Consider the following 13,783-nt stretch of genomic DNA (forward strand, 5'->3'; position numbering starts at 1 on the left):
CACTACTATTGAAAACAGAGTGAAAGAACTAGGGTTGGTTTATCTCAAAAAAAAAAAAAACCCAAACCAAAAAAACAACCAAAAAAAACCAAAAAAAGAGAGAGAGAGAAACCTGAAGAAGAACCCAGCAGTTTTGCAGAATCCATGTTCATAGTTACAAGAGATAAGGAGAAAGCTGTGCGTGTCCTGTAGGCTCTGGTAAACACAAAGGAAGTGGATGCAATGCCCTTAAATCACAGCAAGGGAAACCGAAGAAAAAGAATTCTAACCAGAAAACAAGCTTACTGTAAGGCTCAATTATTTTTAGGGAAGCAGTGGAAATTCTGTCTTGAAGCAATTTAGAATGTAGGAATAGTACATTGTAGTTGATTCCGGCTTTGTGCAAGAGTAGAGACTAGATGATCTCTAGGGTCCCTTACACATATATTTTCAGTGAAATTTGAGAATTAGGTGACTTGCAAATAGGTTTTAAGAATATAAAGTCCAGACTCGGCTTCCTTCTAGCTTCCTAAGGCAGATGTATCTTCCCTGGGTAGCTGATGAACTAAAATTAGGATCTGATCTTTTGGAATGGGACTCAATGGTTTCATTGCTGCTTTGACTTCTAAATTATTCATGTGTTTCTTGTATTCTTTCTGATAGTAAGGGGTTGCAGAGCAGGTTCAAGGAAATTTGTACTTACAGCAGATTAATATGACTTTTTCTGTGGTTGGTTATGAAACTGTCAGTCATAACACTTCAGATAATATTCAGATCATAATGAGGCTTTAGTGCTTATTCTGTTCAGATTCTGCAAAACTCGTCACTGCCTCGATCCTTGTCAGCATGCATTCTGAAAGGGTGGAAATATTCAATGCTGGTGTTTTCAAATTAGTATCTAAAGCCTAAATAGTCTATCCTGAAAGGCATATCAATTTAGATGAAAAATAATAGCTACTTAGATGGGTAGCTGGAAAATTCAATAGAACTTTTCATAAAATAGTGGAATTGCCATTTTTTCAAGATCTTCAGGCAGATGGTCCTTAAAACTGTGGACCCCAGCTCTGAGAACATGCTTTGCATAAATTTTGCTTGAAGACTAAAGTTCTGACCAATGTAACTTTTCTAACTAGCAGATGACTTATCTGCCGTATGAACGTGCTTTGGACTTTTGTCTGTAACTGTAGGGGAAAAACTTGTGATGGAAGCAAGGAAATAAAAATGATTGCTACCTCATACCAAATTGTTAGTTAAGGAACAGCAAAAAAATCGTACTAGTATTTCCCCCTATGCAGATTGTTGATAAAATAAGATTTGTTAAGCACATCCTATAGCAGTTCTTGGTGTAGAAAAAAATGTGTTGCATATTCATAAATGCTAAGAAATTTATTTGATGTGGCAAAATAAAGCTATCTGTTATTTTCTGCCAAGAAGAAATAATAAAGTGACTTCTTAATGAACTACTTGCATGAGCAATCAAGCTCTTACCTGAGGAGAATTTTTTTTAATATATATATATAAACAAAAATATAAATAAAATAAATATTTTGGGGGTTGTGGGCTTGTTTTTTTTTCTTTTAATCTATCAACATGAACTTCCCTTTTAATACATCTGTATACATAAGGAGAGGGGGAAGGAACCCCACCGCCCTGCTCCCTTCAGATTTCTCCTACCTTTTGTTCCTTGACTTTTCCATCTGCACATTTATCATTCAGGTAATAAAACCTCAAATTGCAGATGTGACAGTAGCAGGTTTATCATTTTATCATATGAATGGGTCTTTTTTTTTTCTTGAATTCTGCTTTCATATTTCTAGACCTGCTCTTTCCCAACTTTGGTAGTCACTGTTTTCTCACCTGCTTAAGTACCCCTGTCAAGGATGTTCCTGAAAGTTGGTGTAGTATCCTGTCATGCAGAAAATACAGTTAAATTTTATCTTATGTCAGCAAACCAACAGTACCACTCAAATGTGCTGTTTATCAGGCTGTCTACTGGTCACAGTTGAAAACTGTGGTGTTGGGTACATCCCTTGCTGTCGCGAGTATGGAACAGTTTACACAAACAAAAGAGTAAAATGCTCCTCCTGGGCATTCGTTCTGTCTAAAGTGTGTTTGCCAGAGCAGCTTGGCCTTTTCCCCAGATCAATATGATATGATATTCTGCTGCATTCTCACAATACAGCTTCATCAGCTAATCAATTACGAATTGCTGTCCATAGCAGTCTTGCGAAGAAAGCAGCAATACAATAAAACTGTGTAGAACAGTAATCTTCCTTGGCTGCTTTGTTTCAAATACGTGTGTGAGCGGAAGAGGGGAGGAAGATCTCATCAGCTGTAGGCAGTGGCATTTGTAGTGCAGGAAACAATCTCTCACTTCTCTGCCTGTTTTCCCTTTTTTTCAGTTGTATCCTTAACAAAACACCAAATTGCTATTCCATCGTGATGCTGGAGATCAGATACACTGTTTAAAATGGTCATTATCCACGTAAGCTCACAAAATCTCTCCTTCATATTAGCTACTTTACTCCAGCTAGATTACAGAGCTGTTTCACTGTAATTTGATCTTGAAGCCGCAGTGGAATTTCGAGTTGAAAAAAACTAATAATTGCTTTTATTCCTTTAGAAAGTATTTGTACTGACATTTGCAAAGAATGGTTGTTCTTTTGTATACCACAAGTTTCAGTTGGAATTTTGGATAAAAGACCTAAGTGGACAGCCCTGCTGTTGTATGAAGTTCTTAGGAAGGTTCATTTGAGAAAAGAGACATAAAATGATGTTAGAAGGAACAGATGTGAGCCAGATGCCAATGACAAACATGTAAATGCTATTTAAACTTTTGAAACTATTTTACTCTTTCAAACGCTTACACAAACAATAGCAAACATTAAAATTATTTTTTTGTTGCTGTTGGCTTAACCCCAGTAGGGGACAGATGAGAGGAGGAGAGAAGCAGAATGAAGTTTTAGTTTTTGGATCTAACTGCACAATTCTGACCCGAATCTACTGAAAATTCATAGACAATTGTGACTGAAATCTGCCAGGATTTGGGGGGAGGAGAATCTTTCATAACTGTAGTATTAGCATAGTATTTGTGCTATTGAGTGCTAAAGTCCTCAATGATTTTACATAGCCTCAACCAGAAGCTCTAAGAGAAACCTCAGTTACCATACGTCTAGCTGTAAAACAAGAACGGAAACCCATCAGCCTTCTCTCGGACCTGCAGCAAGACTGGGAGTGCAGCAGCACTGCAGTTGGTTTTGCCTTGTTGTCCTTGAGCTTGTACTAAGAATAAATATAAATAGTTTCAGAGAGGAGAGACTTCCACTTGCAATTTCTAATACTAGTACAATTGAGAATAATGGCTATTTATATGAGTAGCTGGAAATGTGTGAAAACTTTTCATAAAATACTGGAAGTGCACGTGAGTATGTGTGAGAGGAGGAAGTGCCATAAATTGAAAATGCAATTTTAAAAGGGAAAGGAAAGGAAAGTAGAGTCATGGGACTATTCTGGAGTTGGTATTTCTTATTTGCTAATTAAGGGTACTTCTTTAATTTTCAGAAATTTTCATGATGACAGACTGTACACTTGTAGTAGACATCTAAGCAACTGTAGGAGAAAATGGTTTTCTTCAGTGAATATATAAAATGGATGTCAATTTGTGTCCCCCATCGCCTCCCAAACAAAACCCCCAAATGGCTTTAGTATGGATAGCAGGTCTCTCCATCCATCCTTTTGCTTTCCGCATCTGACCTTAATGCTGGTTTGGAAATAACACACGTCAGTCCACGAGGGTCGGTGTGGGGGCGAGAGGGCCAGCTCTGAGCTCAGCCTGAAGCCCTGCAGCCGGAAGATGTGGCCCTGGCTTTCTCCGACTCCTCTGGGATCGAGGCAGAGGGCGCGGAGCAGCCCGCAGCCAGCACCAGCTCAGTCACCGAGCCGTCCTGACGCAGCCACGGAGGCTCTGGTGGTGACTTAGCCCAGGAAGCCAGACCGCTGGAGCTTGTTGCCCCCTGCCAGCCTCAAGCTGGCTTTGCTTGTAACGCGCTGTGCTTCGTCCAGCTCATCACGTGTGCAGATACGAGCGCGGGTGCGACATCAGCGACGCGGGGAACTTAGAAGTTAATGAAGCGTTGTGTCTGTGGAGTTCAGATGCCTCTGTCTGCAGTCAGAAGCAGAGTGAGGCTTCTGTGATTGAATTTATTTGTAAATGCACGTATTTCTTACGAAGTCCTGCGTCAAATACCATTGAGCTTTTCCCCCCCCGTTTCTGTCTTGGTTTTTTTTGAACTATGGTTTAACTTTCTAAGAACTCTCTTTTCTGGAGTGGGTTTTGGGCTTTTGGAGGGTGGTTCCAAAAGGACTACTCCTCAGTCTTACGAGAGGAAACCAGCATGGATGGTTTCAATATTCATTATAGCAGAATTTTGTGGGGAAAAAAGTTTAATCTGGCAGATGCTTCTGAATACAGCACTCTTGAGCTGCTTATTTGGTTTGAGGGGCTTCTCTTTATTAAGTGATAAGCATTTGTAAGTTTAGGTTCTATAGGTTTGTCATTCTACAGAAGAGGAACAAAAGGAGGCTCATAAATTTTCCATGCTTAAATGGTCTCAGGTTTACAGAGGAGAAAGCTGGACAGAAACTCAGTGTTGACACTCATTTGTTAATGTTTTTTAGTAGCTAGTTGCACTATACTTTGGTTTTGAATCATTCTATCTAATATCTATAGGGGATGTTAAAAGCTGGCATCATCTTTTGAAGGTTAATGGGGTTACCACAGATGCAGTCATAAAACTAGGGACGTGTCTGTTGTGACAAGCCTTTGGTATTTTGGCCATGACCATTAATTTTACAAAGAAAGGGCTCAGGTAAATTTAAACTAGCATTAAAATGTGGGGGGAGGGGAGTATTTAGGCATTATTAGTGAGTAGATTGAGATTATTTTTAGCATAAAGACAAATTATTAATCATCCTCATAACCGTTTTTTCCTCATGTTGACACATTAATTCTCTAGTTTAATTTTACGTTATCCCATTGATGGTAATCGTACTGCTAATTCACCCTTCTAGACTTTAAACATTAAATTTTGCTGCTTTTTGTTTGCTTTCTTTTCTGTTTTGTTTTATACTAAGCTGTTTGTCATGTTGACTAATGTTGTTCCCTTGTGTTTTCATCTCTTGCGCAGCTATCTGTTCTCTCTTGTCTTGTACTTAGATTATACAGCATAGGGCTGGAATTCATCTTTTTTGTGACGGATTTGTACAGCTCTATATCGGCAAAGTATGAGCTCCTGCATAGAGTTCATGTTGAGTATAAGAGTTCAGATAATGGTTCTATTGTAGTTTGACAGTCCTTTCCCATTAGTATTAGAAATTGAACAGCGCGACCTATAAGACCTAGCAAACTGGTTGTAATACCAGAGTTTCCTCCTTTACATGTAAGTATATTATTTATAGCACAATGAAGTGTGATTATTGTCTAAACACTTTCCTATATTGAATACTAATCTGCAGAGAATGAGTGGCAGCCAGGAAAAGCAATGCTGGTGGGAAAAGGCGCTCTATTCTCCCCTTTTTCCTGCGTCACAGTGTGAAGGTAAGAGGCTATGCCAGTTTGAACTGACTTGCTGTTGCACCCATGTTAGAATGCAATGCTCTTTCTTACGGATTTGAATTGTTGCAGATGAATTGGGACTACCATCTGTATTTTAAGAAAAAAACAAAACAGTAAACTTCCACAATAGATTCTCTTATCAGAACAGGGATGCTTCAGTTACATTTGTAATAGATCTCTAGCATGCTTCTAAATAGTTTTTAAATTAAAGTGCTTTTAAAATAGTCTTCACATTTATGCAAATTTACTTAATTCCAGAGCCTGGAATTAAGTAAATAGAATATTAATCTCTGACTCTGAAAATACTTTATCACATTTTTGAATATGCTTCAACCTGAATAATACTTATTAGGTAGCTAATTTTATAAGAATGTGAAAACGTGATAATTACCTTTTAGGGGTTCGCATAAATAACATGCCAGCTATTCAGTGAACGTGTGGAATTTCTCTCAAGCTGGGAAGGAGAGGGATTTGCCCCTTGGCCACTCCTTTCACAGTGACAATCTGGGAATTTTTCTGTCCCATGCAGAGAGTAAGTCCCGTCTTGGTAGGCAGGCTGCTCGCAAGCGGAAGCAGGTGTGCTTCCAGCACTCTCTGTTGCCTCCCAAGAATTCCCAGCATCTGACAGCTGGCCCAAGCCCAGGTTTTCAGTGGACAGGCAAGACTCCAGACAGCTTTTATTTGCCTGCGTACCAATTTACCTTTTCTGGGGAGGAGCCAGGAGGCTAAATAAGAACACTCTGTGTACTGAATTGACAGGTGGTCTGGTGCTTTCTGTTGGTGGAGGCTCACTGCAAGAAACTTTTGATCAGAGACCTGATTCCTTAATAAGCTGGAAGTAGATTAGCCAGTGATTATTACTGAACTATTTTTGGAATGCACCTTAAAGTGCAACGAACTAAATGGTGTTCTTGGTGCCTAAATGCCCTTACTGTGGTGTTTAGGACAGTTTGGCTTACTTTCAAGAACATCTTAACTGACTTCACTCCCAACTATAGAAATGTGTTTGCACAGTGAAAGAGAACAGATTGATGCCTACAGGACTTTGATTTGCCTCCTGGACTGGTCACAGAACCTCCCATATTAGAAAAAAACTCAGTATTGACGAAGTAGAGATATTTAGTGTCCTTTTGTAAAGGTTTTTTTTCCCCACAGGGATAATTGCAGGGGTATTCTTGGTGTACTAGCAAATGTAGTGACTCACACTCTTGAGTATGTATTTTACACAGAGGAATCCTTGAATTCCTGTGAGTGAATTCTGTCATCTTTTTGCTGACATCTGCTGGTAAACCTGCACAACTGTCTCGGTGTTTCACCGCCCTTACTTCATCAGAGGAAGCCAGAATATACCGTATAAAATACTAAGGAGTCCAGAACCTGCTTGACACAGTGGCAGAATTTCCGTGAAGTAGAATAGTTTCAGGATTTCCTCTTTTAGACTAAGTTTAATAAAACTAGGGCTTTATCCTCAGAGCTAATGCTATTCTTTCACAAATCTTTAGCTGTATCCAGTTTTCTGTATAGGTATTTTTTATATATGGATATCGATGCATGTGATCCATATATCGATACGATCTATGTTGATATTATATGTGGAAGCTTGGTAAGTAGAAACAACAGCCATTCACGTCAACTTTTTTTTTTTTTTTTTTGAGCTTCAGTCAGGATCAGGCTGCTGTTGCAGTATATTTTGTATGGGTATAGAAAGAGGAATGATCTAAAACACTGTGCAGTATCAGAACTGAAAAATGTACTGAACCATTTATAATAAAAAAGTAATTCTTGCTCTTTGTACCTTACTATTTTAGATGTTTTCATTAACTAAGTAGCTTCTTTTTTTTATTACTTGGTTCTCCAGGTAAGATTTGATGAAGCTTCCATGAGGTATTATGCTTATCTGTTTAAGGATGTCAAACTATAAAATCTTCCAGAATCACAGAGTTTACATGGCTTAGAGTGTGAATTTCAAGAATACTTCTCTAGATGGTTTCATTTTGGCTAAATGTAAATAACAGTGTTCCTCAATTCTGTTTTTTCTTCCTTTTTCCTCTGAAACACCCCCCAAACACAATGTAAGAGTGTTATACAAATGCCAAGGGCGAGAATGGTGTAGGAGAATTTGCAGATGTAAAGGAAGTATCCAATGATGATGAACATCTTTTAGATTTTAATATGGTAAGTGTGGTGTTGGTTTGGGGGAGGAGGTTTTTTGTTTCTTTTATAAGGGTGTGCTACCACGTCTTTCCTTTCATCGCAGTTTTCAGTCTGGCCTCAAATGAAATTCCTATGAAAACCTTCAAAAGCTTTTCTTTCCTTCGTGTTTTGATCTCTTCTGTGTCTTGAGCATTCCTCTGAGAACTCCTCAGTGTTGTGCTTTGGGGAGTACAGCCCTTTGTACAGAGTTGTACTTATGGTAGTTAAGCAAACTCAGTTTCCTTTGGGAACACTCGGCTTTTGCTTGTTGTGCGTGTTAAACATGAGTCTTTTTTTCCTCAACTTCTAATTTCAGTAGGCGTAGAGTGGGCTGATGTGCACTATGAAGGCAGAAAGGACCAGTAGCCACAGGCCTAAACATAATGTGTGCTGAATTCTGTCCTGCTTACGAACAAAAACCTGATTTTTTTGCTGTAGGGAGAATCTTCGTGTACATGTGCACTTACTGATATATTTTTAAACTTTATAGTGATGATAGCACTTCAGTTTACACTGTGACACGCTTGCTATAACTTTACTGATTCAGCTGAAAATACTTTGGTTTTGCTTGAAGTTCAGTCAGAACTGTGCTGTGTTTTCTCGGTACTTAATACTTACTATGAAATTTTGGAGATAACTTTTACAGTAATTTTCTAACATGACCTGTGATACTGATGCATTCTAACTGAGTTCACTTTTGAGTCTCTTGCTGTTTTGTGCAAATGCTAAAATGAAGGAATAGGAAAAAATAATAAAGCCCCCACCTTTTTTTCCTGCTGTTCTGCAGTCCTTTGTACATAGTGGACTAAGTCAGGGAAGTGGAGGACTTGCCCTGTAACCATGACATCTCTCTTGAACGACTACAATACTGTGTAACCTCCCAGCTCAGAAAAAAGCAAGCGTGTTTTTTATTGTTCCCCATCAACACTGTCAGTTTAAATCCTTAGGTTTCTTCTGTTTATGAAGCAAGATGTGCAGATGATATAAATGCTGAGGCAAAACCAAATGGCTTCAGGAAGAAGATCTACTCCAGTGATAGCTCCAGCTCTGAAGACACAGCTTCAGAAGGTGGAAGTGAATGGGCTGATCCATGTGAGGAGGAGCTTTTTTCTCGAACTCAACTCTAAAAACTGCAGAGTAGAACAGATGATTTAAAAGTAACATGAGATGGAAAACTATCCTTCTTGAGGGTCTGTAGCTCTAAAACAACAACTTGAGTTTCCTCTTCAGTTAATGGATTCAGATGTGTATTTATCTTTCTCTTCTTGCTTATTTTATAGATGAGGACACAGCTGTCCTGTTGAAGATTTTTTTTTCCCCCCAAAAAAACCTGTTAAATTCTTGGCTATTTGAACTAGACTAGATTGTGTTGTCAAATCAAGAATGGATGTGCATGTGCTTGTCTTAGTAGTACCACTGCTTTTTTGCATCTTAATTGCAGTTATTTTCATTCGTAACTGTAGCCCTACCACTATTACTATCTTCTTAGCATCGCAGTGTCTACAACTACTTCTGCTATTCAGAGACTTCAGCTTTCTGCACATCAGGCTTTGTTCTTTAAGAACTGGGAGATAAATACTTAACACTGTAATCTATCAGTGCCTTTCTGAATGCAGGAGAAAAGCATGAATGACTTGTCCAGTCTTCATCCAGTAAATCTCGTAACTTTGAAGTAGGAACAACAGGGTTGTGCTTTAGAGACTTACAGAAACTGTGTTTTCTATCCTATGATTCCCCCCTCCCGCAAACCAACACTGAGGATACCATGGTTTGTATTTTTGCTAACTGGAGAAGCCAAGGATTTTTTGTAGGTATGGAGGCAATCTGGGGTTTTTTTTTTCCTTTTTTTTCTTTTTTTTTGTCCTTTTTAGCAACTTGCCAATGTGGGGCAGGCGTTTAAAAAGTAACACCAAAAATAATAAACCACTGGGGTGATGTGTGGATTGTTGTGAATTTTGTGACGAGTAATGAGAGTGTTGTCTTGTTGCAGATGATGGCATTCATGTAACCTGCAAAAGCATCCTGTACTGAACTTGAGCCTGAATGACTGAAACTATCTAAAATGCTCAGAGTGTTCAATGTTTTAAATGCAAAGGGTCAGCGCTTCACTTGAAAGAAATCCTGTGGCTGCTGCAGTTAGCTGCTGTTGTGGCTGTACTTTAGTAAATCTCGTAGTTCATTTTGTGTTTCCGAGAGAATGTGTGGGGCAAGTTATGTGTGTGGTGGGGGGGGTAGGGAAAGTGATGACTTACAACATACATGTGTGATTGCAGTAGTGATTGTTGCTTTATGTGACTTGCTTTTAAATTTTCTTTTGTTAACTTAGAAAGTCAATACGTTGTCAAGTTGCATCTGTACAAGACTATCAACTCCTTGTGCTTTTAACACATTATGCAAAATGTATAAGCCAGGAGGAGCAATATTTGCAAAACTAAACGTTCTAAGTTTTTTACCAACTCATAGTTTAAAAACAACAACAACTAACTAGTCTATACACTAGCAGCATGTCTATAACATCAGGAAGTGCAGAAAGTCCAATACTGACTTGAAAAGCTTAACCATTAATTTTGACAGGCAATAAACCTCACGAGAACTACAGCTGTTTGAAATGTGAGCTGAACTGCCTTTGAAATATGTTCTGTGCTAGAAAGGTTTTCTGAGTAACTGGGTTTTGTTGCCTTTATTCAATTGATAATGTAAGAATTGAGATACATGGTTGGAAAACCATGCCATTCTTTGAGCAACGCTTTTGTTGAGATCCTTACTTAAAATTGGCTTGGCTTGTCCTTACCCAGGGACTTGCTTTTGGTCCTCCTCTTAGACTATGTTTTAGGGTTTGTATTCATACAAGAAATCTTTTGACACTTTACAGTTTCTTTTCTTAATTTATTTGCAGACTTTGGATAGATTTTTATATATTTTACTTTCTTCTGGAGCTTCCTTGAGAGGTTGTTTAGCACCTGCACTGAGAACTAGTTAACTGTAACATGAAAGTAAACAAGAACTGTACACACAAATTCTTCAAATCACTACAGTGAAGAATGGAATAGAACTTCATTTGAGAACAAGAAATGACCAAATGGACATATTTCAAACACAAACTTCAGCTCAGTTAATTTTGGCTAGAGCTGCTTTTTTGGTAAGAAAGGGCTCAAAAATGACAAAGGTGTTGCTTATAGTTACATCGTGGCATGTAATAATTCCAGCACCTTTGGGGAGAATAAAATCGTATCTTGAGCTTGGGCAATAACAAATTGTCTTTACTTGTTTTCATAGTTTAATGGCTAAAGCTCTACAGCTTTCAGTGAGAGTTGAAGTGTGGTTTTTAGTTTTTCTGTATGGATAGAAACACACACAACAACAACAACAACAAAAGCATTAAAGGTTGGCATACGCTGAACCGCACTGTGGTATGAAGCGCATTGCATATCCATAGCACTGAAGTATCAGTTTTCCATTCCTGGGCTGAAATTTGTTTCTACTTTTTGCTTCAAGTGGTTGTATTGTTCTGATTTCACGTACACCAGAGTAACTGATTTTGTTTTCTTGTGGAGTTACTTAACACCGAATAAAAATATAAAAGGACAAATGGATGGCGTGTGTGTGTGTTCATTTTCTTTGGCTAACGTATGTAACAGATACAACGTGGCAGTTAAGAATTAAGCAAGTCCCCGGAGAGAGAGCACGAGGTATCTAGTTTGGGAGTCCTTTTCATTGCTGTGATTTTTTAATCTCTTTTTTATTCTTTCTCAGTACAACACAGGAAAATGAAATACACTGCATTTGTTCTTCAAAAAAAAAAAAGACAGGCAAACAAAATAAGCTTAGTCCCCACTTTAATTATTTCTGTAGAAAATACCATAATCTCATTCCAAAAATTAATTTGTAATGACAGCTTCACGTTTAGAGAACGAGACTTCTTTCAAAAAAAAAAAAACCCAAAACCTCAAACCCAAACAAAACCCCAAGCAAACCCAGACCCTCTCTCACATATCAGTCAAAGCACTTTTATATAATACAGGATCTAAAATAGCAGACTTTATTTGTGCTTTCAACTTGTCCTCAGCCATCAAATGGTCAGTATCTCACTTCTACTTTTAGAAAAACTGCATCTACGATAAGAAAATGCCTACTCCTAACCCCATGGCCAGACCTCTTTTTATAAAAAAAGGAAAAAAGGCAGACCCAGTTTTGAGCAGCTCGCATTCTGCTTGCTGGAGACATGTGCATTATGTTGCTGTGAGCTGACAGCCACAGTGACTTGGGATTCCGTGCAGAAGGATCGCAGCTCCCCTTGATTAGAAGTGCAATGACAACAACACATGAATACACACTTGGGAAATCATGGAAAATGGTTGCTCTGTAAGGTTCTTCGGTGAATACATTTGTTCATTAGTATCTAGCATGTTTTAAACTTTGTCGTTAAAACTTTCAAAGGTATAAATTACTTTTAATTATTTATTAAATACAGCAGGAGGAGTATATTTTCATTGTTTATAGAAGATGCTTGATAAAAGAATTAAATTTGATCAGCCAGGCCTTTCAGTTATAATAATTCAGTATCTGAATTATTAACTCCACATATCCCAAGGAATTCGTTTCCAATGTGAACAATGCTTCTATTGTGCAGAAACGGCTGCATAGCCCTTGGCAGCAATTGCATCTGTCAGCGGTTGGGCAGGCTTTAAATGCACGTCAAACTACGGCTTCATGGGAGCGCTGTCCGCAGTGAAAATACATGGAAAGGTACCGCGGCTCCTGGAGAGCCAGTCTTCCCAGGATTCCTTGACAGTGGCTCATTTGTTTCCTGCCAGGACCAGTGTATTTAAGTATTATCCCCAATGAATTTGTCATCTACCTTTCACGTACAGCATCTCACGTTACTTTCTTTTATGACCTGTGCAACTAGTAGCAACAAGGCTCTAGAGGTTTGGGACAAATGAAACTTAACTGATACATTCTAGCATTCTGCACTAAGATGCCTTTTCCATTGTTCAAGTTGCTCTTAAACTGTATTATAATATGCGAGTGCTTATAAATTTTACGAGCTACCTCTATGCTCCAATACAACGATAATGGGATTAAAAGGAACAACAAAGCTGGCAGCGGGTCAGCATGCTGCCGAGAAAAAGTGACTGGGTGGACAACATTGCCCTGCTTCATCGTTGCGGATAGCTTCACCTCTAAAGAAGGCACCGAGGACAGAGACTGAGGTGAGAGGCTTCCACGTACGCGGCCTTCTCCCACCTGACAGCCTTCCTGTAGGGCACGTGCTTCTGGAAGCATGGTATCTGTTACTGCAGCGTATTCGCAGCTGCAGAACCCTGTTAATCCAAGAACATGAGGCGGTGCAAAAGCAGTACTCAGTCTCTCTCTCCCTGTCACTGCAATGCAGGGCGACTTTTATTAACAGTGGTAACAGCTACATAATATTGCTACAATTGCTTTTCACGCAAAGATTTTAGAAATTGTTAGTGAAGAAGGCTTAGCTGCCCACCATTTCTGTGTAGGCCTTATTTTGCTTGCTACAAGGAAATGGACACAGTGAGATGTAGGAACTTTCAATATATCACTGAATTGAGGAGTCCCAAATTCTTGAATTTCTTCTAAAATCAATCTGAACAATCAAGCCTGTTAAAAGTATAGATGAGTGTATTTTCATACTGATTTCGGTGCTTTTCTTGTTCATAGCCACAGAAATGCCTGAGCAAATGGCACTACAGTAGCAATACTGAAAGCAAATACATAAGCAGTAGAATAGACTGCCTAAAAAAGGGATGCCACTTCCACCACTAGAGATTTTTAGGAACAGATTAGACAAATGTGTCAGAAATAATGTAGGTATGTATACATATGTCCTGCCTTGGGGAAAAACAAAGAACCAAGTGATTTCCAGATTTCTCTGAATCCTGTTTTCCATACAGGAACAGCTAGCTTATATCCCGAAGGGCTGTTAAATTGATTCACAGTTTACAGAGAAAAGAGAACCATGAGATT

The 13,783-nt window shown here is 38.7% G+C and overlaps 1 protein-coding gene across 3 annotated transcripts in view; it reads left to right on the forward strand.

Moving 5' to 3' along the window:
- Window positions 1–11,366, forward strand: part of KIAA0232 (KIAA0232 ortholog) — an 83,024-nt gene extending 71,658 nt beyond the window's left edge. For 2 of the 3 annotated variants that reach the window (XM_075708632.1, XM_075708634.1), the window contains 4 exons: window positions 5,494–5,575; window positions 7,671–7,768; window positions 8,734–8,878; window positions 9,777–11,366. In XM_075708632.1, the coding sequence (XP_075564747.1) occupies window positions 5,494–5,575; window positions 7,671–7,768; window positions 8,734–8,878; window positions 9,777–9,817 (366 nt within the window). In that variant the 3' untranslated portion in view covers window positions 9,818–11,366. The remainder of the gene's footprint in view (window positions 1–5,493; window positions 5,576–7,670; window positions 7,769–8,733; window positions 8,879–9,776) is intronic. The other variant, XM_075708633.1, reaches the window with a different exon arrangement.
- The last annotated feature ends 2,417 nt before the right edge of the window (window positions 11,367–13,783 follow it).

Source organism: Pelecanus crispus, chromosome 4, assembly GCF_030463565.1.
Source record: "Pelecanus crispus isolate bPelCri1 chromosome 4, bPelCri1.pri, whole genome shotgun sequence".
NCBI lineage: Eukaryota > Metazoa > Chordata > Aves > Pelecaniformes > Pelecanidae > Pelecanus > Pelecanus crispus.